We start from the raw sequence: 27,256 nt of genomic DNA on the forward strand, positions 1-27,256 counted from the left end.
GTTTTTGGTCTTTAAAAAGCTGGTAGGACTTGATTGAGAGAGAGAGACAATAATGGGAGAAGGTAGTACGACTTGGCTAAGAGAGAGAGAATAAGGGAATGAGAAGTTAGGCAAATAATGGGATGGAACTGAAGTTTGTGTTGTTGGAGTGAAGCTTGATTTGTTATCGTGGATGTTTGTGAAGGCATCACAGTCTCACAGTAAGTAGAGCTGTTGGATATTATTTCAGAGCAGAACAATGATTTGAAAAACAGCTTTGTGATCGTTTTTGAGAGAAGTGGCAATTTTGTTCATAGGCTCATACTAGGCTATCTGTCCTGGGGCAATTATAAGCCTAGCCCGATTCTGTATGGCTTACGCCACCCCTTGATTTGAGTATACTGTGCCCTTTATAAGGTTTAGTTTACTGTGCCTCTGTCTAATAGTGACACGGGAGTAATCCCTGGGACAAACCTACGATCCCCCATCCACCTATCGAGATTCTTCTTGAAGAGATTCAGTGAGGAGCTCTGCCTCACATGAACTGGAATTCTATTCCAGAGCGAAGGGAGCCTCTGGGTTATGAACCTGTCCCTCCAGCAAGTTCTATTTATTTCTGTGCTGAGGTTCAAGTCCCTCGAGCGTGTGGCTGTAAGGGATTTAGATTTACTGAGGTGGAACATGTCCATTAATTCTGGATTTGACGGATTTGACATAGCTTTGTATGTCAGGCATAGATCGCCTCGAAGTAGGCGATATGCAACTGAGTAGAGCTGATGTTTTTTTAACCGAGCAGCATATGGCATCTGTTTGAGACCCTTGATCCTCTTGGTGAGATACTTTTGGGGTCTTTCTAATTGCTGCAGGTGTCGGGTAAGGTACATCCCAAAAGGGGCATTGTATTCTATGATGGGCCTGATGAGGGATGAATAAAGAGGCACGATTACCTCTCTTGATCTAGATGTGAAACCCTTCGTGATGAGGTGGGCTATGTAGAAGGTCTTTCTAACCACTTTGGCAGTGTGGTTTTCAAAGGAGAGATTGCTATCAACTTGGGTCCCCAGGTCCCTAATAACTTTCTCTGTACTTAATGGGTTTCCGCCTATGTGGTAATTTGTGGGCACATTGTTTTTGCCAAAGGGTATGACTATACATTTTTTGGCATTTAGCTTCAAACCATGGCACTGGCACCAGTTATCTGTCTCTGTAAGACCTTTTTGAAGGATGTTTGTGTCAGCTGGAGAGTTGATTATGGCACCCAGTTTGCAGTCGTCTGCGATCTTGGTGAGCCATAGTCCTCCCACATTTGCCTGTACCTCGGAAAAGTATATACCAAACAAGAGTGGTCCCAGGACAGAACCCTGTGGGACGCCACTTGTGACCGGTTTCGAGTCTGACATGGCTCCAGCAACTCTCACTCTGTGGGTTCTGTCTTTGAGCCAGTTTGCGACCCATCTTGTGACATAGGGGTTTATATTTAAGCTGGATAGCTTATCTATGATGCCTGAGTAGGGTATTGTGTCAAATGCCTTTGCAAGGTCCAGATAGGCTGTGTGGACTACCTTCCCTTCATCTATGGCTTTGGTGACTGTTTCGAAGAAGTCAACCAGGTTCAAAAGGCAGGATCTGCCCTTGTCAAAGCCGAACTGAGTAGGATCTAGTGTCTGTAGGTCCCCAATGTCTTTGTTTATGAGCTCCATGATGATCCTCTCCATAGCCTTGCAGACTAAGCTAGTCAGGCTTATGGGGCGATAGTTTTCAGGGTCCGTAGAGGCTCCACCTTTGTGGAGTGGGACCACTGTTGCTGTACGCTATTCTGTAGGCACATATCCTGTAGTGAGGCTGAGATTGTATAGCTGTTTTATTTGAGGGATTAGTTCCTCTTGGAGTTCATGTAGGACGCAACCTGGGATGCCATCTGGTCCCATGGAAGCAGTGTTTTTTTGCTTTGGAGAGGGCAGCCTTCACCTGAGCATCAGAGATGTTTGGGAGGCAGCCCTCTGCCGGGAAAGATACTTGCTCTTTTGGGGGGTAGGGGGTGGAGAAGTTTGCACTGAACCTGTCTGCCAGGATATTGGCGATGTCTGTGGGTTCAGTGTATTTTTTTGTCGTTTAGAATCAACTCAGAACAAGTCGGGAGTTGCATCCCAGGTTTCTAACATAACTGAAAAAAGCTTTATGATTGTCTTTGGTGTCCTGTGCAATTTTTCTCTCGAAGCTGGCCTTGGAGGATTTTATGAGGGATCATAATTTTTTGCTAGTACTGATCAGAGATGCCTTCCCTATTAGGGATTTTGCTCTATCATGTAGTAGCTTCCTCCTTCTGTTGTACAGTTTGTTTATGGCAGGGGTCCACCAGACTGGACGCCTGCCTTTGGATGATTGGGTCTTGGTTTTGTTTGGGATAGCATGATCCATGCATTCCTGGAGATGTCCATAGAATGCGTTTATATAGGATTCTGTAGTTTGGGCCGTAGTTTCCACTGGCCGTGGGGCCTTGAAGGATTCCACTTTGGTTTTGAGAAGTGAGAAGTTAGCTTTGGAGAAGTTTTTCACTGTGGTTTTCTGGGCTGGGGTTGGGATGTGGACATCCAGTGAAATTAATTTATGGTTTGATCTTACCAATGAGGGATATACTTCTGGTGTGGAGCATAGAGTCCCCATGTTGGTAATGATCAGGTCTAGTATGTTGTCCCCTCTTGTGGGAGTGGTGACTAGTTGTTCCATAGCATTTGAGTTTATAATTTCCAGGAACCTTTGGGCTAAGGTGCTGGGGCTTGAGTAGTGCTCCCAGTCAATGTTTGGGTAGTTGAAGTCACTCAATATAATGGTGTTTGGAGAGATCTTCATGTTCTCCAATGTTTTCAGGAAAGCCGAGTGTGATTCCTGACTTTGAGAGGGTGGTCTGTAGGATGCTATAAACTGAAAAACAGTCTTGCCCACTGTTAGTTGCACATGGATGGTCTCTGATACTTCGTGCAATGCCACTAACCTGGAGGTGTGGATATCCTTGATAAATATGGAAACTCCCCCTCCTTTTGTGGTTCGGTCCGGGTTTTGGTAGCTTACAGGTTGTAATAGAGCACTTGAGATTTCTGCTGTTCAATTTTAAGTCTTCCTTTTGTGATGAGTGAAGGAGGATGCTTTGTATAAGTACATTGTTTTTATTTTCATTAGTTGTACAATGTATATATGTAGTAATCCCATCATAAGGGTTTATTCCTGTATTTTCCATTTTATTTGTGGTATATAGGAACACACATCAAATGCATAATTATCGTCTCCTATGTGAATATGAGTAGGAAAACAATCCACTGAAGAACTGCCAAGATGCGCAATTTCCTTTACCTTCCAAGAAACAAATTATTAAAACATAACATTATAATACTACAGCACGCTGGATGTGGTTAAATAATTGAATTCTTTTTAAAGGTACTAGATAGGAATTGTGTTGTATTTAACCCTTCTCTTAACCCCATTGCTTGAGACTTGATTTAAATCTAATGATACTAGAATGTGTGTAATATAGAAGATTCCAAAGAAGTTTAGTCTTTAAGATGTTATTTTTTTTTCATTTCATTTGACTTTGATGTAGTACCAGTAGATGACTGTAATGTTTTCCACCTTGTGAGAGTCCATCCTAGAGGAGTTTTTAACTTTAGTTACTGCTTAATAATTTTGATTTGTATGTATATATATATATATATATATATATATATATATATATAATATAATTCCTAACTGTGTAATGTATTTTGCATGCTGCACTTTAGGTGTAGTACTACTAATTAGGATTCACTTGTATTTGTTTTTTTCTTTTTGCATCATTTTGCAAATGGCCAGATGCACAGAGGGTCCTCTTCTTAAGTTTCTTTTTTTTTATTTATTTCAGGAACAGCAACAGTCTGTCATACGAAACTTAAAAGTTAAACTTGCAAAGTATGAGAAGTCTGAAAAGCAGCACGACCAGATGAAGAACCACCTACAGGTAAGTTACTGCTAGTGTATAAGCCCTAGGGCTGATAGCCTAGTACCAACCTATGAACCTATAATGTAGATACAGACAGGCTACTGCTGTGAAATTTGAATGTTGTCATTGTTACCTTAGTGATTTTAACTGCATTGTTGTCTTTATTATATAGGCTAAGCAATTTATTGATTAACTTTGGCAGGTACAAGGGTAGTTACTTCTAGGGGTGGGAGCTTGGCATAATGGTTAAGGTGTTTGCCTTTATAGACACAAGGGGCAGGATTTGATTCTCACAGCGGGTAATTGGCTAGGCTTAAAATGGGCCACAAGGGCACTTAGCCTAGTACTAATCTATGAAACTATAAGGTCATGAACAGTGGAGAAAGAGTTTCACTCAGTGTGTCTCTCTGATATGCAGTGCTGCAGACAGAGATGTTTTGTCCTCATGGATTCATCAGTGAAAGAAGTGGTGTATGCCACCTTTGTGATTTGTGGATGGCGTGTACTACAAGACCCAGGATAATGTGTCACAGGATGTATTGAATGGATTGGAAGGCTTATCCTTGTAGCATGTTGCAAGGATTTCAAGACTGGTAACTGTTACATGTGGGAGGATTGTGCATTTGGGATTTGTAAATGCATGCCTTGTGTACCTGATATTTTGTACTGTTGGTGACCTTTCACGCTTTAACCTTGTTACCTTTTCTCCACTGTAAATTTCTATTTAAAAAAAGTTAGAGCTGTCTAGAACTGTAGTTGCTCTGAGTATGTGGCCTTAAGAAAACATTATGAATGGCTGAATGTCTTTGAACCTTTCCAGTATGTTTACTTTGTGGATAGCCTAGTGTAGCATACACAGTACTTCTTTTGACCTTCTGCTTTGACTGTGCTAACATTTGCATTCAGCACTGAGTGGAACAGCTAGTGACTGTTGTATGGAAGCTTGCATGCAGCATAATAGGATACTTTATTAATTCTAGACTAAGGAAGATTAGTTTCACTGAGCAGATCTTCTTCTCTTTTGACTGTTCCCGTTAGGGTTCGCCACAGCAGATCGTCTGTTTCCATTTCTTCCTATCCTCTGCATCGTGCTCTGTCACACCACCCACCTGCATGACCTCTCTCACCACATCCATAAACCTAATCTTAGGCCTTCATCTTTTCCTCTTACCTGGCAGCTCCTTCCTTAGCTTCCTTTTCCCAATACACCCAGCATCCCTCCTCAGCACATGTCCAAGCCAATGCAATCTTGCCTCTCTGGCTTTGTCTCCAAACCATCCAACCTGAGCTGACCTTCTTAATATACTGATTCCTAATCCTGTCCATCCTCGTCATACCCAGTGCAAATCTTAACATCTTTAACTCTGCTACATCTAGCTCTGACTCTTGCCTTTTTGTCAATGCCACTGTCTCCAACCCATGTAACATAGCTGGTCTCACTACCCTCTTGTAGACCTTCCCTTTCACTCTTACTGGTACCCATCTGTCACAAATCACTCCTGACACTCTTCTCCACCCATTCCACCCTGTCTGTACTCTCTTCTTCACCTCTCTTCCACACTCACCATTACTCTGAACTGTTGATCCCAAGTACTTAAACTCATCCACCTTCGCCAGCTCTACTCCCTGCATCCTCACCATTCCTCTATCCTCCCTCTCATTCACACACATATATTCTGTCTTAGTCCTGCTGACCTTCATTCCTCTCCTCTCTAGAGCATATCTACACCTCTCCAGGGTCTCTGAGCAGATGATGATGGCTAAAACTATGAAGGTGCTGTCTTGTAAACAACACAGTAGTATGAAACCACACACATTTTTCAAGCAAATTTCCTAAACATTATCCCAGATAGTCTTAAATGAAACAGTTTTTTGCTTGGCTATGTTTAAGTATAATAGTAAGACGGCAAAATTTATTTAGAGCATCTTCACCTAGAAACAAAAGTGATTTGTATTTCTTAATCTTTATGTATTATTTACCCTGCTGCATCTTCCTAGGTGTTTATATCTCAAAATAGGCTGATGGCAGTTGCCTTATATTGTTTTCAATCCAGCTTTTCTCTAGCAGTGCAGTTTGTGTCCCCATAATTTGACTTGGCTAGGCACACAGATGTATAGTGCTTTAGCTCTGCATTTGCTTACAGTGGCAATGGTGACAGTCATTGGCTTCTTTGATTGTTTTTGGAGGAAGTATCCCTTTTTCCTTTTCATTTACTTGCTTTGAGCTGGCACAGTATCTTTCACGAGGCATTTAAACCTTCCTACAAACAAGCTAGAAATTTTTCATCCTCTGATAAGAAGACTTACACTGCCATTAGGACCACTTGGCAGATAAAACGTTTCCAGACTAGTATGCATGCTCCCCATTCTGTTGTACACTACACAGACCTTTTTCTCCATTTGTTTTCTTTGCCATATAAAAGCATCTGAATAGAAGAAATATTGCCAGGCTGTCTTTTCATACTTTGAAGAGATCTTCTTAAAAAACAAAATTGCTTACTTACTTGTTCTTTTAAATCATCTCCTGCTATGAGCATCAATTATCTTTCCTTTCTGCTGAAGGAAAATGTTGCTTCTCATTTCACTTGATGTTGGACATAACACTGCCATTTAATAAGCATGTAGCATTTGCTTCATTAATTTTGAGACTGTACCTACCATGAGTTCATCCAGCCCACTGATGAACATGTAAAGTATTTAAATTGTTTACAATCCTTATATAATACTTAATCTCTAGTCAAAGTTTAAACTGTTAACTTTGGGACCAGATGAAATTGTGAGAAAGCCTCACAAAAATACCATCTCTGAGAAACACTTTTTAGCCTTTAGAAGTAAGTATTTTTTTTTAAGTTGGTCCTTCTAAGGCAATGTTTTTTAAAAATGCTGCTGGTCCTGTTATGGAAACAGGACCTTTATTTGTCAAATTGTCATCCTAATTTAGTCAGAAAACATGTGGACAACCTGTCAGTACATTCCATTCTGCTTCTGTCGATATTGGTTGTAAAATCCACCACCTTTGCCCATCTACAACTGTTTAGGCTGCTATCCCAGACCTGTTACTCCAACACAATGACTTTGCTTGCCATTGATTTATGATCAGTTGACTGGAGTACTTTGCTGAAATAATTACCAAAGTTCAGTATTCTACCTCTTTCCCCAGTGACTTTCCCTTTCTCCTTCCGAGAGATTGGATGTGATGTCTGGCTCTATAATACTCCCACCTCCAGATAAAGATGAGCAAGACATTTCAAAGGCTTTTCCTCTTCCAAGTGTGAGTCAGTCACTACCATTTCAGAGCCTTGACCTTCAACTCACTGTAACCTGAAGGGTGATTTTAAAATGCATAGCCCCAGTAGCTGCCCACCTCCTGCTGCTAGAGATAAAAAAGATTTCCCTTCTTGGATGACTGGCTCATACCTACAACTTTAAGGTAGTCTCCAGTTTAAGCAAGGGAATAATTACTCCACCTGTTTCTGTCCTTGGATATTTCTGTAAACTTTCAAAAGTCATAGTTGTAGCCATTTCAGCAACTAACTTTTACTAGGGCACTTCAACAATGTCAGAATTCTACTCAGTCAGGAAACACCAGTGCAGGTGTTACAGGAAGCACCAGCAGATGCTTTGACTTTAAAGGCATTAGGACTAAAAGCAGCCTTGGTACAGATGTTACAGCAAACACAAGCAGCTGATCTGACCCTAAAGGCAACCTCGGTACAGATGTTATGGGAAGCACCAGCAGTTGGTTTGACCCTAAAGGCATTAGGACTAATGGCAGCCTCAGTACAGATGTTATCTCCAGCAAGATAATATATTAGAGTTTCTTTGCTGATCCTGAAAGTGTAATGGTTGCAAATACAGGATCCATTGCACCACACAACTCACACAGTCCAGGTCTTGTTAAAAATATCTCCACTGGAGGCTTCTGTGATGTCCGGCCAGTATCTCAGCGGACTGCCACCAGTAATGTTTAATGGTTAATCCTGCCTTACTTAATCTATCCAAGACCTGCCTAACATGTTGAAGATATTCCTGCCAGGAATGTCTGTAAATAGTGATGTCATCTAAGTATGCTAGAGCATATTCCCCTGCTCCTACCAATTTATGTTCTACCAGCCTCTGGAAAGTTGCTGGGGCATTTCCCACCAGACTGCCGCCAATAATGTGACATCCCCCACTTAAAACCCGGGTCAGTAATTGAGGAGCCTCGATCTCAAGTTTCGGAGCATCACGGAAAATACCAGAGCATAGAGCGCACTAGAGTATAAATTTCCACAATTTCCCTTAAGAGCACAACAGGAACACAATCTCCTTTCCTGGGATCTGACTATATATCTCTGCCCACCCCAAATGTAATCCCTTATTATACACTTCAGAGCAGTGTTTTCCAGTTTAAGACTTCTGACTCGCTCACTCACACTCAAAATAAATTCAAATCTCATGCACTCAAACACTTATGGGAAGCCTGACACAGATTTCCAGCTGTGTCCCCTCCCCAGTACAAATGGTAAATGCTGCCATCAGAGTCAGACAGGTCTACACACCTTTCAAAGGGTGATCAATTATTAAAAATTAAATATTAAAATAAATGATAGCCATAACCGGAAGCAGACAGGCATTCAAGGTGACCTGGGGAGCATAACCAGAAGCAGGCAGGTATTCAAGGTGACCTGGGGAGTATCAAACCAGTATAAGCACTCTCTAATCTCTAAAGGCTACACTGATTGTCCAGCCACAATGTAAAGCAATGAGAAACGTTTAATAATAAAATGATTACAAGTATGTAAATCAATAATTTTCAGTAAACACTAGAATTCAATCACCAGAAATATAAAATTAAATCGTAGGATAGAAGTCAATCATTTTAAAAAATCTGTACCTAAATAACTAAATTTTCTTAATCTAACTAGAGAATATTGTCCCTAATCTAATCTAAAACATAACAGCAATGCAAAGGCAGGCTTACACTTTTTGATGAGTCCTTTCTCTTGGGTATCGCTGCGCAGTTCTGTAACTGACTGCAACTCTTCAATAATTGCCACTCTTAACTAACTTCAGCAGTCACTTTTATAGTCCAGGTTAACTGGCTGAACTGTCTTAGTTTAAAAATAACAGCTGTTTGGAAATTTTTTTCCTGTCCATCAGCTATTCAGATAATCACATAGCAACCAAGAACATTCTAATGACATCACCTACTGATCAGTTTGCACTTTAGAATCTCCCTCACAACATGTGCAATTAGAAATGTATCATAACACTGAAAGAGTCTCTTTTTAAACATTTTGTATAAACAGGAAAATACTCAACATTTTAAAAACTTATTTACATTTTCACAATTAGGCATGCTAGCATACAGTAGAAGTTAATCTGAGAATAAATACAAGTCTACTGCCAGATATGCTAACACTGATTAGTGTTTTCATTTTCTTTGCAGCTTCATCCTACAAACTTGCTAATAAGGCATATTTTCTTCCTCCTATCCTCGTAGCCATGATGCCCATGACTGCATCTCCATTTTAGGGGGGGGGGGTATCATCTGGGCAGATGGTTTGGGTTACGTGAAACCTGCAAGAGGCTCATCATCACATCAGCATTTTGGAGATGTGGGCTAAGCTTCTAGCACTGCTGGCATTCTTGGACTATCTCTTTGCAGGTGCAGTAGCCATCCTCCACTCAGACGATATGACTGTAGTATGGTATATCATCAAATAAGCTCTTTCATCATTGGTGGAAGCCTTGCTTCAGTCTTTTCACCTCCCCTTTGACGTTCAAATGCAGCAACTTCTTTTGGCTAACCCCCTACTCTGGTTCAGATTCCCAAACACTCTTGTTCATCCTTTTCCCCTGAATTTCCTTTATGATAAAATTCATTCAGAAAGCCAGACCGGGCAGATCCAAAGTTATTCTCTTAGCCTCATTTTGACCACAGCAAGTTTTTTTTTTTTTTACTACTTTGGCCTTATTTTGTAGAGAGACAATAGAGGCAGCCAAGTCTCCTACGAAATCCATCTGTCAAGCTTCACCCAGGCATGCAACCATATAGTTTTGCGCTTCACTAATACCAGGGATCCAGACAATCCTTCCAGTGTGGTCCATTAGTTAGCTTTGCCAAAGCCTTCCACCAGGAAAAAAAAAAACATATGCAGGTGAATAGTTTAACTTTTTCTCATGGTCAGCCAAACATGAATTACAGTCCCTGTTCCTGACTTTTCAGCAGATGTTCATCGTGTTACCCTGCTGCAGTCATCACACTTGGGTTATCCTGTCGTCAGGCGGTCCCGCAGTCGGCCGGAATTCCAAAGTCTTGGTCTGGCGTCTGTTGCTGTCACCTCTTCCCTGACGTCAGTGTGCCAGGGGTATATATAATGCAACCGACGCCATTTTCTTCAGTCTTTCCTGCCGCGTGGTGCCCGAAGCAGAAGCAGTTCGCAAGTGCCGGTCGGCCGACTCCTGAGATTTTTGAATTTCAGACCAAAGTCTTCTATAAAGCTAAGTACCCCGTTGGGGAAACTTTTCTTGCCTCAGACCGATGTCAGATAGTTAACAATTGTATTTCTTGTGGGAAGCAAATACCTCATAAGGATTTTCATTCTTATTGCATACCTTGCCTAGGCCCAGACCACGACGTCACTTCTTGTCGGTTTTGTGCTAGATTTAATAAGCGTACTATTAAAAGACGCTTTGATTTCGCACTCCACTACTTCGGTAGGAAATTTAACTACACCATGCCGTAGGAGCAACCGACTACCAGTGTGCACAAAAAATGCAGGGATAAGGACAGACAGCCAAGGCCTAAACCAAATTCCGTAGACCTGGAACCTGAGACCGCTACGGAAATTTTGACGGAATGTACCAGGCCGACGCAGCCTTTTACTTCAGGCCCTTCCGACGACTTAGCTACAAAAGACGTCAGTGCTACAGAAACGCCATCGGTTTCTGAAGGCGTTTTCAGACTGACGACTCTCACCATTAAAGCGTTTTCTAAGTCGAAGACTCCTCCTAAATCTAAAAGGACTGCACTTCAGTCTCCTGTTCAAGGCCCCATGCCTAAGAAACAGATGCTCAAAATGGCTGAAGATTTGATTTCTCTAATCGGGGGTTCCCAGCCCCCTCCTGACAAAAGGCCTAGACAAGAGGAAGATTTTGCATCCTCTGGGCAAATGTCCATTTCTTCAGACTCCTCTGAGGACCAAGACTACTCCTTCTCTCCTTATGAAGATTCTGATGCTGAGGACTCTATTCCCTCAGCTTCTCTTCCTGAAGACTACTCCTTTGGGGAAACTTCACACACTATGAGGGAACATTTTCACTGGGAAGGTCAGGACTACTCTGATTCAAAGAAAAGGCTCAGAGAGTTTCTTCTACTCCCCCAACACAGACCACTTGCCATCCCACCAGTTTTGGACATTGTGGGATGATGTCTATTTAGAATCCAGTTTCAACCCAGACTCTCTACCTCCTGCTCCGGCTAAGCCTGACAGATTCATAGGTTCATAGTTTAGTACTAAGCTAACTGCTCTTGTGAGCCATTTTAAGCCTAGCCAATTATCCCTTGTGAGACTCAAACAATGCACCTTGCGTTTGTAAGGCAAACACCTTAACCATTAAGCCACCCTCCCAACAGAGTGCCCGATTCCCACAACTTTCTTTACAAAAGCCCTGTAGCTGACCCAGAGACTATCTCCCAGGGTCCCAAGGGGGCTAAGGCTTCTATGGCTAAAAACCCAGTACTTTCTGAGAGGGATTCCAGAGCACTAGACAGGTGGGGGAAAAAGGTTTACACCTCAGCCACACTAGCTATGAGGGCACTGAATTGTCAATTTCACATGCTTAAGTATCAACAATTTCTAATCTCTCAGTTAAAGCAAAGAATAACCACTCTCCGTCAACAATCTGAATTGAAAGAAGTACAGGATCTGTTACACGCCACTGAGCAGGAGGGCAAGCATACCTTACAATGTGGGTTTGATTCTTTGGAGGCCTCCTGCAGAGCAGCCGTCACTGGGTCTGTTATACGTAGGCATGCTTGGTTAAAGGAACAAACACTGCCTGATCATGTTAAAGCAAAACTACTAGATGCTCCCTTACAGCAGGATGTTCTTTTTGGAGTTAAAGCAGAAGAAGTTTTAAAGAAAATGGAAGATAAGGCAAAATCTATGCAGACAGTCAAAGATTTCCTACAAGTACAACCCCCTCGCTTCAGCATAAACTGGCCAACAAAAAATTGGTCCTTTCCAGCCACTGACAGACCACAGAGGGGTAAATACAGACGCCCAAGGGGCAGAGGATAACCACAAGCTCAGTATAGACCTCGCCAATGGGCACTACCACACAGAAGGGAGGAGAAGACAGGTCTCAATCCACCAGAAGGCAAACTCAATGACTTGCACCTCATCTGGCCAAGCAATGCTCTTTTGGCAGCCCCCTTGGGGGGAAAGCTCGCACTTTTTGCAGACAACTGGCACATTGTCACAAAGGACAAATGGGTCCTAGACATAATTTTACGAGGATACAGATTCCACTTTCACACCTTGCCAATGAAAAGAGGAATGCCAAACCTGCCACAAAATTAATGGGCAGAGGCACAAAAACAAATTACAGCTCTTATGGACATGAGAGCCATTCATCTGGTACCTACTCGAGAGCAATGTCAAGGATTTTACTCAAGACTCTTTCTAGTGCCCAGAAAGGACAATGCCTGGAGACCAATTCTGGACCTTTCAATTCTAAACACTTACTTATAGGTACCCAAATTCAAGATGCTAACATTACAGCAGCTACTTCCCATGTTGGGCAAGGAAGCATGGCTAGTAACGTTGGACCTCAAGGAGGCATACCTGCATGTCCCTATCAGACAAAGTTGCAGAAGATGCCTCCGTTTCATTGCAGGTTCAACCCATTACCAATTTTCTGCACTGCCCTTTGGCTTATCTACTGCGCCCAGAGTTTTCACAAAATGCTTGGCACCAGTAATTGCATACTGCAGACAAAGAGGAATTCAAATATATCCATACCTGGACGACTGCCTCATCCAAGCAGAAAGCAAAGACATTCTCTTACATCATCTGGCCTTTGTAAAACATCTACTAACCTGCCTGGGGTACACAGTAAACGAAAAGAAGTCAAAACTAGTACCCTCACAAAAAATGACATTCCTGGGTGCCAGCTTGAATACAACGGCCCAGAAGGCTTATCTTACGCCAGGCAAGCAACTACAACTGACTCAATATTTGAAGACAATGGCAACAAAGACCCAATTAACTGCAAGAAAAATTCTGCAGGCTTGGGGCTTCATGGCATCTTGCATACTAATGATACCATTTGCAAAGCTGCATATGAGGAAATTACAATGGTACCTAAAAAGCGTATGGACTCAACACAGCCACAGCTTGGACACAGTGATATCTCTCATTCCCTGCCTACAACAGGAATTTCTATGGTGGTCACAGGCATGTCACCTCAACAAGGGTCAGCCTTTCACCTTGCCCCCAGCCAGGCAAACAATCACAACAGATGCTTCAGACTACGCCTGGGGGTCACACATGGCAGGACAATGTATTCAAGGCCTATGGACTGCAGATCAAAGGAATCTGCACATAAATCAAAAACAGATGCTAGCTGTACAGAAAGCTCTGATAGCCTTCAAGGATCTATTACATCCAGGACAATTTGCAATAAAGACTGACAACACCACAGTAATGTGGTACATAAACAAACAAGGGGGTACACATTCCTACCCTCTATGCAGGCAAGCAATGATCTTATGGAACACAGCTCTGGCCTACCAAGTCCAGTTACAAGCTCAATTCCTGCCAGGACAGAAGAACACATTGGCAGACGACCTCAGCAGAAACATCAAAGATCCCCATGAGTGGAAACTAGATCCACAAATATTTACAATGATAACTCAAAAATGGGGCCTTCCAGACATAGACCTGTTTGCCAGTCCTCAAAACTATCAACTGACAAAATTTTGTACAAGGACATTTCACCATCAAGCTTGGAAAGTGGACGCTCTCTCTTTCAGTTGGAAAAACCTGAAAGTATATGCCTTCCCTCCATTGCCTCTCATTACAAAGGTTCTTTTGAAAGTCAAAAAGGAGAGACCACGACTGATTCTCATAGCCCCAGACTGGCCACGCCAGCACTGGTATCCGCTATTGAAAAATATGGCACACAGCCCACCATGGATATTGCCTCAAATACCCCATCTGCTCACACAGAAAAACAATCAGATTCTTCACAGCCAGCTCAAAACTTTAAATCTGGCTGCCTGGCAAATCAACTAAACATCCTACCAGCTCCTCTTTCACAAGCAGTTCTGGATGTTATTCTGGAAGCCAGGAGACCAAGCACCAGGAAGGCTTATTCGGACAAATGGAAAAGGTTTTGTACCTGGAACCAAGCTAAAGGCCAAGATGCAATTCAGCCTCACATCCCTCACGTTCTACAGTATTTAGCTGAGATGTTGCACAAAGGACTTTCCTTTTCCTCAATTAAAATCCATGCTTCAGCTGTTTCAGCTCATTACAGCACGGATCCACCTTTATTTTCACATCCTCTACTAAGGCAGTTCCTCAGAGTGGCAAAAAACATTAGACCACCCAGGAGAGCTCCTACACCAACATGGGACCTCAACTTTGTTCTGGAAAAACTAACGCTACCTCCATTTGAACCAGCTTTCTCTGCAGATCTTCAGTTCCTATCATGGAAGACTGTTCTGCTCCTAGCAATAATTTCAGCTAGAAGAGTCTCAGAGCTACAGGCACTAATGGCAGTGGAACCTTTCCTCATTTTTCATCAAGACAGAGTTTCTCTACGAACTAATCTCTCCTTTATGCCTAAGGTGGTTTCCAGTGTAGCTTTAAATCAAACCATCCACTTACCCACCTTCTTCCCCAATCCACAGAACAAAGGTGAGAGGCTCCTGCATTCCTTGGACATTCACAGGCAGCTTCGTTACTACTTGGACAAAACTAAGGCTTTCAGAAATTCTGACCAGCTCTTTGTATCCTATGCTACAGCTTCTCAAGGGAAGGCTATATCAAAGCAAACCATTTCTAAATGGATAGGTCATTGCATACGTTTCTGCTATACCCATCATGGGAAACCAGTTCCTGCTACCATTAGATCCCACTCTACCAGGGCAACAGCTACCTCTACAGCCTTTCTCAGGGGGGTTCCAACCAAGGAAATTTTAGAAGCTGCAACTTGGAGTTCAGTACACACCTTTACCAAACACTATCACTTACCTCTTTACTCTAAGTCCAGGGCAGGCTTTGCCACTGCAGTTCTGCAGGGCCTTATTGCCTCCACTAACACTCTGTGATACCTCCCCCCTACTTTAGCTTTGGGATTCAACCCAAGTGTGATGACTGCACCAGGGTAACACGATGAACATAGTACAGTTTTGTACCTACCATAAATGTAGATGTTCGAGTGTTCACCCTGCTGCAGTGCAGGTTACCCTCCCTCCATCCCCTCTGTTCTACTGGCTAAATCTCTTCTATGCCTTACTGATGTATTTGCTTATAGCTGAAGGGATTTTGTGTTTGTGCAGTGGTTACTCCATTTGGTACTGATTCTGACCACCTTTTTGGGGGCACTACTGATTCTAACCACCTTTTTGGGGGCACCTGACATCTGGGGCAAGAAAAACTGAAGAAAATGGCGTCGGTTGCATTATATATACCCCTGGCGCACTGACGTCAGGGAAGAGGTGATAGCAACCGACGCCAGACCAAGACTTTGGAATTCCGGCCGACTGCGAGACCGCCTGACGACAGGATAACCCAAGTGTGATGACTGCAGCAGGGTGAACACTCGAACATCTACATTTATGGTAGGTACAAAACTGTACTATTTGTTTACTTATGTTTTCACTGTCAAGGTTCACCTAGCTGCCATTTCTGCATGCCAGCAAATTCTTAAGCAATCATCTTTAGCCTCTTAATGTACCTTTTTTCCTATGTGTTCTCCAGGTCTCCATAAAAAGATCCATTTTCTCTTTGACACCTAGACTTTGTTCTTGAAAAGGTAATTTCAACTCCATTTGAATCTGCAGCTAAACTTTAACTTAAATGTTTGTGTTGTGGAACACTTTTCTTAGCTGAAGTAAGTTTCAGAATTACATTTTGTTCTTTAAAGCATATCTCATCTCTCACAAAGCTAGAGTGGTACTTAAAACTGATCAGTATTCATGCTGAAAGTACCACCCATTCTCAATCTTAACAAGTAATCCAAACCTTACATTCCAAAGAAGCAGCAGCTTGGATATATCCCATAATATATTACTGAGGAGATCTAGGTAATGGTCAAACCAGAAGGACCTGTTTTGGAGTTTCTCATTTTGATCTAATATGATCCAGAATTGCCCTCCTGTTTGTTTTCAGGTAAGACATGAAATTATATCATTGTACAGATTGTCGCTTTCTGTCACTACTAATAAAATTACTTGAGATGTATCCTGGCTGCTGCTGCTTTGTTTTGTGGTGGAATTTTAAGGTTTGGGTTACTTGAGACACTTTTTTCTATTTAAAATCATTTTCCTGTATTCTGTCTGCAGTGTTCTAATGGGAATGGGTTTGTTACAGTGCTTAAATGCTCATATACAACATTTTGTATAGACCATACAAAAGCTGTGAAACAAGACTCCTGTAGCATTTTTTGTTTCATTTTCTCCAAATAGACTAGGTAAGAGGAAGACCAAAATCACTGTGTTCATCTGGCTGTTTCACTGCATTACCATTTATTGTAATTCTGCTAACAAAACATATCAACCAAGTTGAGAGCTAATTCAGCAAGGTTTTCAACAACATTAGCAGTCTTTTTCAAAAGTAAATCAGTGCAGCAGCAACATGGTCCTTTTGCACATCTTATTTTTTAAACATTATATAAGATGGATATCTTATCAAGATCTAGGGCACACTTTGGAGACACCATCTTTGTGAGCATATTATTTTGAGACCACCCATCTTCTGTTGTCGGCTCTGTCCGAATATTACAGTATATGGAGTGGACCAACTTGGATGTAAGAGTTATGTACTTGACTGTAATGTAGATTCAGTTTATCTTTGTCTGTATACTGTAATATATCTGCACACTTGTCTCCCAGCCAAATTGTCACCTGTGCTCTGGCCTAGAGGGAAAACTAGAGACTGTTAGGTGGACCTTTTCTTTCAGGATACCATTTCTATTGTAATATAATCTATAATGGCTACATATAATCTGGAGAGGGAAGCAGTACATAATAGGAAGTAAGCGAAAGAGTGGCAACCAGTCCAAATAGTACAGTACTTGAACAAAAGATAAGCCCACTCTATCGTTGTGGTAAGTATATAATTTTCATATCTTTATAATTCCATGTTAACCAACTGAAATAACTGTGACACCAGGCTTTTCTCCTCCCCTTCCCCCCATAACGCAGTGCATCTTCTCCATTACTCCAAATCTGAGCATGCCTCTGAACAACAAGTATTTAAACATAACATAAAATGCAAAGACTCTTCCACATTCCTTATGTCAAAGAGTATCTTGTACTATGGTTTAAGTGAATGGACAAGCTGGGAGGGATTGTTGAAGTGAACTCTATCATGACAAGAATGCAACTCTTGCATCTTGCATCATGCAGTATGTTCACTTTAACCAACAAGATAAAGTCCTTAGCTGGGGGTGTGGAAGGCTAGTAGTGCAAGCAAGAAGGTAAACCCAGCAGTCTGTTTGACACTCTGTGAGCTGTACATCCCATCCCAAGAGAATGCACTGGCAGACATCTGACCAAAACACAAGTGGATCCCAACAAATGTATGGTGAAGAGAGATGTGTTTTTGAACATGGTCTACAAGGAGAGTGTGCCAGAAGAACTTATGGACACTGTGGCTGACAGTGTGGGTAATCTAACCCTCATCTGTTTTAGGCATGTGTTTTGTGAGGACACGGAGATTTTTTAGGGAGACCAATAAACCCCAAGACAAGGAAATTTATATCGGATTGGAAAAGTTTTTCTGTTGGTGCAGTAAAGGAACAGGACCCAAACTCAACAGAGGTGTCTGTGGTTATTACTCACCTGTCAGGCTTGTACAGCACAAGCCTTTCTTATGCCTGTCTAGAGGCACATGTTAGCCATTTTTGTCTGTCTGCCTCTGGGCGTTCCCCATACTCCCATTTACCAGTAAAGTAGATTCTTTAGGGGTTCTTACATTTAACCCAAAATGGAGGGGTCTGCCCACCATGAGACCTGTATATTGGGGGTCTATATCACGTTGTCGAACTCTTAAATGTTCAAACATCATATGGTTGACACCATATGATCGAACATTTAAAAGTTCGAGCATTTCAACAGAAATCTCCGTACAGTGCGGAATGGGAAGATTTCCCTTTTCTGCACTGTAGTGAGATCTCGGAGTTGGTATATTTAAAAATCAGGGGGTGTGGGGGGCAGGGGGCTTGCCCCCCTACTTAAGCCATTCAGGTAGTTTTTTTTTTTTTTGTTTTTATTACATTTTTGAACTTTTAAAAGTTCGATCATATGGTGTCAACCATATGACGTTCATACTTTTAAAAGTTCAGTTATGTAATATAGACACTACATTGAGCATGAAGAGTCTTTCTTTGTTTGAACTATCCACTTCCACCCCAGTAGAACATCTGTGTTGAAAGACTCCATTGCTGTTAACGTTGACCTAAGCCAGGAGGATGTCAGAATGTGCAGGGAGCCCTTCTTGGTATTTCATAAAGACAGGGTCACACTTTGAAGTAACCCATCTTGTATGGTCAAGGTGGTTACAGAGCCTGAGCGGTAAGTCAGACTGTCCACCTCCCCCTTGATTCTTTTTATCTTCTCAGAATAACAAGAAACTTATTTTGCATTCTATAGGTGCTGCTAGACAGCTGAGATTTGTATGCAGATAGAACAAAACACTTTAGTAAGTTGACCATTTTTTATTGCCTTTGTCAAAGACAAGGAGGGAATGCAAGTTAACAAACAACCTTATTTCAGAATTAATAGCTGATTGCATTGCTTTCTGCTGCAGTTGTGATAAGCCTGTCACACACATAGTAAAAGTGTATTCTACCAGTATAGTGAAAGTTCATTCTACCAGTATAGTGAAAGTTCATTCTACCAGTATAGTGAAAGTTCATTCTACCAGTATAGTGAAAGTTCATTCTACCAGTATAGTGAAAGTTCATTCTACCAGTATAGTGAAAGTTCATTCTGCCAGTATAGTGAAAGTTCATTCTACCAGTATAGTGAAAGTTCATTCTACCAGGGATGTAGCTACTAACAGAAATGTTTTGAAGTGAAAATTATTGCTTGTCTATTTAATATACCCGCACATGTAAAAACTGTCATGTAAAGAATTGCTTAAATATGTATTGTACCTGCATCTGTTGAATTTTATATAAATTTTAGTGTGTTTTCGAGGAGCTATTCTCCCCGGGTCTCTGCTGAAAATGGACATATATCCAGCTGGACTAGCCCAGTCAACAAATGTAAAATAAATAAATAAATAAAATTAAAATACTACCGTAACCTACCTGAGACAGGTTACTACCTTGGCCATATTAGAAATGGCTGCCTGCTCCTCACTGCACACCTTTGCCAAATGTTACAACTTTGCTAATTTACAACAGCTGTACTTTAAGGTCTTGAGACCCCTGCTCCTCCAACAGGCCAGCCACCTTCTGGACTGGAAGTTCTAGGAGTCACTCCCAAGAGTCAGTGCTGCAACAGTGAATTACAAAGATAATTGTACATTTGCGTTAAGAACTTAGAATATTTGCACATTTTTGAGCGTATTGACTTTTCTTACCAGTACCCTTACTTCTTCCACTGTGTCTGTGGGATACCTCTGGGCTGTGATGGGTACCTAATTTGGCTTTTTGCACTGTCCCTCTCTATCACCTAACCAGTCACCATCCTTTTCAGGGTTCAGCAGCAGGAGCTCAGAGAGGCTCTTTTTAGAGATATCCTGCCATATCACTGTAGCAGTATTCTTTACCTAAGGGATTTACTGCCAAGGGTAGCCCAATGTCTGGCCAATATACCAAAGCCTTTAGTACTAATAGGTTTCATACGTCACACATATCCTCCCCGCACAAGGCATATGGCATAAAGGTTACGTATGGACGCACACACTCAGAACTTTGACTCCAGTGCGAACACCATCATTGAATCTCTGTCTGAGAGTCCGTCTTATGTACTTGTTACCAAGCTGTATTTTCTGGTAAGGACACCATTGGGGTTTCCTCTCGTTCTATTATTTGTTGTGGTTATTGTGTTTGTCATCCAGAAAGGGAAAAGTCAGTGTGGGAGGCAGATTCCCCTTAAAGACCATCATAACCAGTATTGTTTCTTCTTGGGTGCTTCCGATGATCATGCACAGTGCTCTATCTGCCAGGAATTTGTGCCCAAGACCCTATGTAGTCATATTTCCTCCTTGTCCTTATACCATTGGAACCGGCATCTGAAGATGTTGGCTCAGGGTCCTATGGTGGAATCCTCCCATCCTGGTGGCCAAGAAGAAGGTCAAAAAAGTTGTGTGATCTGGCTGATGCTGTCCTTCCTCCCCTAGATGTCTGTCTCTAGGGTGGTGAAAGCCTGGAGAACTTTTTGGTGGTTGCTTCAGATTCCTCTGCTGTAGCCCTGTCAGAGACTGGAATGAATCAGGCTTCTTGCACATCCTTGGAGATTTTTCAAACATCTGTACCTGACGTTGAGGGGGAACCTCGGATGATTATATCTAGAGGACTAAGGGGTATTTCTCAGGTCTTTGGGAGATGATCCCTGTCACCATTATTAAATCTACCTAGGTATCTAACCATCCGAAGGTGTTTCATGCAGATGTCCCACTGAAAAGGAAGGAAAAAATAAAGCATATTTCCCTTGTTAGGGATCCCCAACATGAATGGCAGGGTTTCACTAAGGGTTTAGCCTCCTCAAGGGGTCTCTGTGCTTGCACCTCTCTGGTCTTCCAGTCCACTCAGGAGGCCTTGGGAATTGGATTCCTCAGATGATGACTTGGACTAAGGGGAAGAGTGTCTTATAGGTTCATAGGTATATACTAGGCTAATGCCCCTAGAGTCTTTACAAGCCCTAACCCATAAGACTACCCTGGCATAGTGCCACCCGACCTTAGTTCCCAGTGCCTCTGTCGAGTAGAGCCACTGGAGTGATCCCTGGGGTGAATTTTCCACTCATCAAGATTTATCTTGAAGAGGGCCAGTGAGGTGCTCTGTTTGACATGTATGGGAAGTGTATTCCATAGCATGGGCCATCTCTGGGTTATGAACCTGTCCCTCCAGCATGTTCTTTTGATTGTGGTAATGAGATTGAGGTCTCTGGACCTCACCAAATGCCTTGCTGCTGTTCTTGCTTTTTGCGGGGTTTGAGGAATTCAGATTTTTTTTTCCTATCTAAACAATCTGTGTGCTCAGGACTCTTCCTAAATCCTTTCCCCTTTTGACTATGGTTCAGAGGAGGAGGATTCCATAAGTCTAGACCCCCCCAGAGGAACTAGTCTTTGAGGATCCATTGTTGGATTATTTTAGGTGGGATTATTCTTGAGTCTCTGAGATTCAGAAAAGGTATTATGACCTCCTGTAGATGGATTCTCCCAAGCCATCTACTGTTTCCCCTGTTCTAGTTGCACTTCTGGATGCTTTCTTGGCAGTTTCTGTAGCCCCTGACTCTCAGCCTCCTGCACCTAAGAAGCCAGATAGATTTTATGAAGTACCTGAGTGCAAATTCCATTTTAAATCCCTTCTGCTGACCCTTCTGTAGTATCAGTCTTCTCTGATAAGCTGTCCAAGTCGTTGCCCTCTACTAAGCTGTTGGATTCTAATAAGGATAGTATGGCTATGGAAAGGCTGGATAAAAAAATTTACACTGCTGCCACTTTATCTTTTAGGCCCATCAGCTACCAGACTCATATAACCATATGTTTTGGCCCTTCTTTCTAAGGTGGTTTCTGACCTTCCTGACTCTGAGAGAAAGGCTTTGGCCCTTTCTTTATTGGATGCTATATATCAAGTTGCCTGCGACTCAAGTAAATGTAGCTATAGTGCAGCCAAATGCCTCTTCTAGAGCGTCTGTCTTTAGTTCAGTTATGAGATGTTATTCTTGACTTTGTCTTCAAACTTTGCCTGATGACTTTAAAGCCAAGTATTGGATGCTCCTTTGGATAATAAAAATCTTTTTCAATCTGCTGCAGCTGAACTTTTCAGGTTTCTCCAGGACTAGGCTATTTTTGTTTCTCTTATTCCCAAATTTCAGAGGAATTATTCCTTTAAGGCAGCTTTTTTCATACGCATTCTCACCCTCCTCCTAAGTGCAAGAAGGGTTTTAGGCATGTGCCTTCTGCTAAGTCTACTCTGACTCCTGCCTCCCAGAAACCTCCTTTCCAGGATAAGCTGGGTTCTGTTTGACAGTTTGCTTCCTCCTGCCTTTAGCCAGGCTCCCTTGTCCCTCTGTCTGTCTCTGTCTCTTCCAAATTGGCTTCAGATATTTTCAGACTATTGGGTTCTGTCCGTCATCATCTGTCAAGGATATTCTGTGGTTTGGAAGACCCTGCCTCATTTCCCTGAGTTTCTTCACTCTCTTTTGGCTTAGGGCAGCATGCAAGTCATGCTTCCTGCCCAGGTAGGGAGGGGATTTTACTTTAGGATGTTTCTGCTGCCACAAACGGAGGGCAACTGGAGACCAATTCTGGATCTTTCCCAGCTAAACACCTTTCTCAAGATTCCTTCCTTTCTGATGTTATCTCAGCAAACATTATTTCCTCTTCTTTTACCCCAGGCCTTTCTGGTCTCTCTGAATCTCAAGGATGCATGCAGTCACATTCCCATTCATTCTCTCGTCAGGAAACTTTACTTTTTCTCTCTCTTCCTTGCATTTTCAGTTCTCTGTTTTGCCCTTTTTGGCCTCTCTGCTGCTCCAAGCGTATTCACCAAATACCTCGCTCCAGTTATTGCTTTTTGCAGGGTTTGAGGAATTCAGATTTTTTTTCCCATCTAAACAATTTGTTTATTCAAGCTTTTTCCCCCAACACTGTGCTGCAGGATCTGAAGTTTACTGCATTCTTGTTAGTCTGTGATTCACTATACGCTTCCAGAAATTCGTTCTGCCTTCTTCCCAGAATCCTATTTTCCTTGGCTGCAGGCTTCAGATGGTTCCTATGCTTGCATCTGTGTCTGCCCCCAAGGCTGTCTCTCTGATTGCCTTTATCCAATCCAGTCTTTTTCTGGCATCTGTCTACGCCAGGGAATTTCTCAGGGTTCATGACTTGCACCATTCCCATGTTCGCTCTCGCCAGGCTGCATTTGAGAAAGCTTCAGTTTTACCTCCAGTCAGTGTGGCTGCAACACTGCTACCCCCTGGTACCCCTCCTTCCCTGTCTCAAGCTCAAGCTTCAGTGGGGGATTCATCAACTTTCACTCAACCAATAGCTTCCTTTTCAAGCTCCAATTCCAACTCAGAAGATCTTTACAGATTCCTCAGACAGGGGGTGGGGTGCCTTTGTGACCCCCTCTTAAGGTTTAGGGTCTCTGGCCTCCTCATCGGAAGTCAGCCTATGTTAATGTAAAGGAGATGAGAGCTTTGCTGTTTGCTCTTCAAGCTTTCCACTCTCTCTTTCCTCCTGGGCCTCCTCACAGACAGTACCACAGTGATGTGGCATGTCAGCAAGCAGGGGAAACATGGTCCTATGTTCTTTGCTGTCTAACTCTTCTGGTCTGGGATCTAACTCTTCTGGTCTGGGATCTAGCTGTACAATAGCAAGTGATTCTTCAGGCAGTTTATGTTTCTTCAGAGAACAGTCCAGTGGCAGACTGCTTGAGCAGGTCCAGCACACAAATTCATGAAAGGATGCTTCACAGAGATGTTTTCCTGAGCATTGTCCATCAGTGGGTTATTCCTCGGATAGATCTTTTTGCCTCCACTTTGAATGGGCAACTTCCTCTTTTCTGTTCCAGAGTCCCAAATGCTCTGCCTTGGAAAGTGGATACCCTGTCTTTTTTTCGAAAGGGATGTTTCTATACACCTTTCCTCCCCTTCCTCTTTTACCACGAGTCTTGCTTAAGATCATACAGGACTGTCCCAAAACCTCACTAGTTACTCCCTTTTAGCCTTGACAGCATTGGTTTCCCCCCTTCTTTCTCACTTGGCCAGGGGTGGGTCACTACAAGTAACCTCACTGGGTGGATCTTCTTACACAGGACAGGACAAGGGATCATCCATACATAGTTGTCCACTGTTCAACTGATGCTGTTGGTGATAGGGATCAAAACCCTATCAGATGCCTCTTTTCTCAGGACATGCTTCAGGTTCTGCAGGAGACCAGGAAACATACTGCCAGGAAGTCATATATGTTCAAATGGAAGCGATTTTGTGTTGGTGCCTCTCTCACCATGCCATCAGGATCTCCTGTCTGTGGAGGTTCCTTTGGTTCTCTCTCATTTGTGTGTCTGCTCCATGCTGAGTTGGCATAGTCTTCAGTTAAACTCCACATCAGAAATTTCTGCTCGCTGGCTCCTCCTCTGGCTTCTAGATTTGAGGTCAAGCAATTTTTTAAAGGTGTCCTTTATATTAGGTCTCCCAGGAAGCTTGTTCTTTCTTCTTGAGACTTTGATTTTGTTCTTGAAAAATTAACTCAGGCTCGTTTTGAGACTTTTCAGCTTCCTTGCAACATTGTACTTTGAAGACTGTTGTTCTTTTGACTCTCACTTCAGCCAAGAGAATGTCTAAACTTCAGGCTCCCAAAGTTATTCCTCCTTTCTTATTTTTTCGACAGAATCAAGGTGTCTGTTCTTGCTAATCGTGTTATGCCCTATGTGGTCATTGAGTTGTTTCTTAATCAGTCTGTTCATGTCACTTCCTTTTTTCCTTCTCTGCAGGCTGCCAGTGAGAATATTCTTCACACCCTGGATTTGCATAGACAACTCCGATATTACTTGGATAAAACTAAAGTTATTCAAAAATCTGACCAGCTCTTTGTTTTCATCCCAAGACTTTGATTTGGCTGTTTCTAAGCAAAACATCTCTTCCTGGATTTCTAAGGCCACTGCTTTTTGTTATTCTTTTCATGGAAAATGTCTTTCCTCATCAGAGAAGGCACATTCTACTAGGGAAGTTGCCTCCTCTTTTGCGTTTTTTTCAAGGGTTTGGATACCATTTCCATATCTGAGGCTACCACCTGGTACTCTGTACATACTTTCACTATGCATTACAAGTTGAATGTTTCCAGGGTCAGAGCTGCTTTTGCCAGGGCCATCTTGCATGGGTTTTTAGAGAGGTCTTCTGTGCCGTCCTCTTCCCAGACTTTCTCTTGCTCTTGTACTCTGCCTTAAGTAAAGAATACTGCAGCGGTGATATTGAAGGACTAGTACATTTGTGTAAAGTCTTACCAGAGCAGTAGATGTCTTCTTAACTAAATGAGCTGTTCGCTCCCTCTCACCCCATCTGTTTTAGCTCTTGCCCTGTAGTTTTTTAGCCCTCCTGGCTGAGAGTGTTTCTTTTTTTTCTCCTAGATGCAACATGTTCTCCTTGTTCCAAAGGGCATTCTGTTTTTTTTTTTTTTTTTTCAGTTATGCGTGTGCGTCAATACATCACCTTTATGCCCTATGCCTTGTGCGGGAGGCATATGTATGATGTCTGACACCTGTAAGTACTTAAGGACTTTGATATAATTTCTGGATGTTGAGCTATCCTTGGCAGGAGATCCCTTAGATAAAGAGTACTGTAGTGAAGGGAAGGGCAATCTGCTGTTATGGTAACATTTTACAAAACTGTACTTTCCTCTGGTTAGATCTCCCACCTGTGATGGCTTACCCCTATAGTCATGCTGTGGCTGAGGGAACCATATCTGGGCCTGCCAAATTTATAAGGAGCTGAAGGTAATGCTAGCCATTGTTCCTTTAAACCACCAATGGGAGACTGTTGGAAGAAGTCCTGTGGGCCTAGAGAGAGAGAGGCAAAGAGCTCTGGAAGACGTGCCAAACATCATGTCTTTGCATTCAGGAATCCCAGGAGTCAGCCCTGCAACAGTGAATATGCTTGAATGTCTGAAATTATAGCAAGTTCCCAACATAGCTGTATGTATGTTCTAGAGGATCTCTAAAAGCTGCCTCACCGTAAAACCATTGTGGGAAAAGGCTTGGGAACTACTTACTGCTCTAGTACAGTCTTCATTAGGCTTGATAGTTTAATATTTTCCATACTTTCAATAACAAAGTATATATTGAGATAGTCAGTGCTGTAGCAGAATGTGCTTTAGGTTTGGTAGGTAGATCTTTTTATACAAATGTTATGCAGTCAGAAAACTACGTAAATGGTGTGACTTTAAATGCCCTCTTTCTTGGCTTAACTGCATAAGACACAAACATTTTGTCATCTTTTTCTAATACATTTTGTCTCCTCTTGTCCTGTCTGCATGCAAGCAGTGCCATAGATACTCTTCTTTGTTGGAGTACTGCGGGTAAATTAAAAGCAAGTTAATGGATTTCAGTTTATCTTTGTTGTAGTTACCTTCGGCATAAACGATGACTTAGTCAGTAAGGATACTCTGTCTTATGGCAGTTACACTCAAAGCTTGTTGTTCTGAAACTCTTCTTGCAGACATGATGACCAAGACTAGTGTTTTCCATGTTAGGAATGTTCGATCTGAGGTAGAAGCTGGTTCTGTAGGAGGTAAAATTAACTTTAAGTATAAAATTGAAGTCTCAGTTGGTTCCTTAAGTGGGAGATGAAATAAGAATGTACCGTTGAGAGATTGCATGCCTTAAGAGCTGTCATTTAGAGCTTGATGAAAGTTGAGAACTGCTGTAGGAACCTAAAGAAACAACTGAAAATAGAATCAGTCTGTGATGGGTATATTAGCAGGGCTGGAACTGGAGCCAAGAGAGGATGTAATCCTTGAGATATGGCACAAAAATCAAACCAAGGTCAGTCTTGCGTTTCGCTTCTGGGTAGACATAAAGCTCTAAATGACTTTTCCCATCTATGCAGGGCACCTGGCCATTATGGGAACTGGAGTAAGCCTGTGGCTAGCTATATGGGTTGGTTACTGTTTGATATTCCTTGAAGGTGGTGACACCGAAGCGCTAGAGAATAAAAGTTTGGTACTTGCCTTGCTGTTTGTTCTTGTTTGCCACAATCGTTGGCTTTTTTTGGGTCAGAGTTGTTTTATTATTGAAGGAAGAAAGAGAAGTAGTTGTTTATTCTATATGGGTTGGAGGTCTGGGTGAGGCTTGCCGGAATTGATGGTCATGAGGTTCTCGTATGTTTTCAGATGGATAGGATAAAGAGGTTTCTCC

At 42.3% G+C, this 27,256-nt stretch overlaps 1 protein-coding gene across 1 annotated transcript in view; it reads left to right on the forward strand.

Moving 5' to 3' along the window:
- Positions 1-27,256, forward strand: part of LOC122801227 (E3 ubiquitin-protein ligase TRIM35-like) — a 268,937-nt gene that overhangs the window by 50,808 nt on the left and 190,873 nt on the right. The window contains exon 2 of the mRNA XM_044070780.1: positions 3,872-3,967. Coding sequence (XP_043926715.1) covers positions 3,872-3,967 — 96 coding nt within the window. The remainder of the gene's footprint in view (positions 1-3,871; positions 3,968-27,256) is intronic.

The sequence above is a fragment of the Protopterus annectens genome, chromosome 4.part1 (genome assembly GCF_019279795.1).
Source record: "Protopterus annectens isolate FY-2018-M chromosome 4.part1, PAN1.0, whole genome shotgun sequence".
NCBI classification, from domain to species: Eukaryota; Metazoa; Chordata; order Ceratodontiformes; family Protopteridae; genus Protopterus; species Protopterus annectens.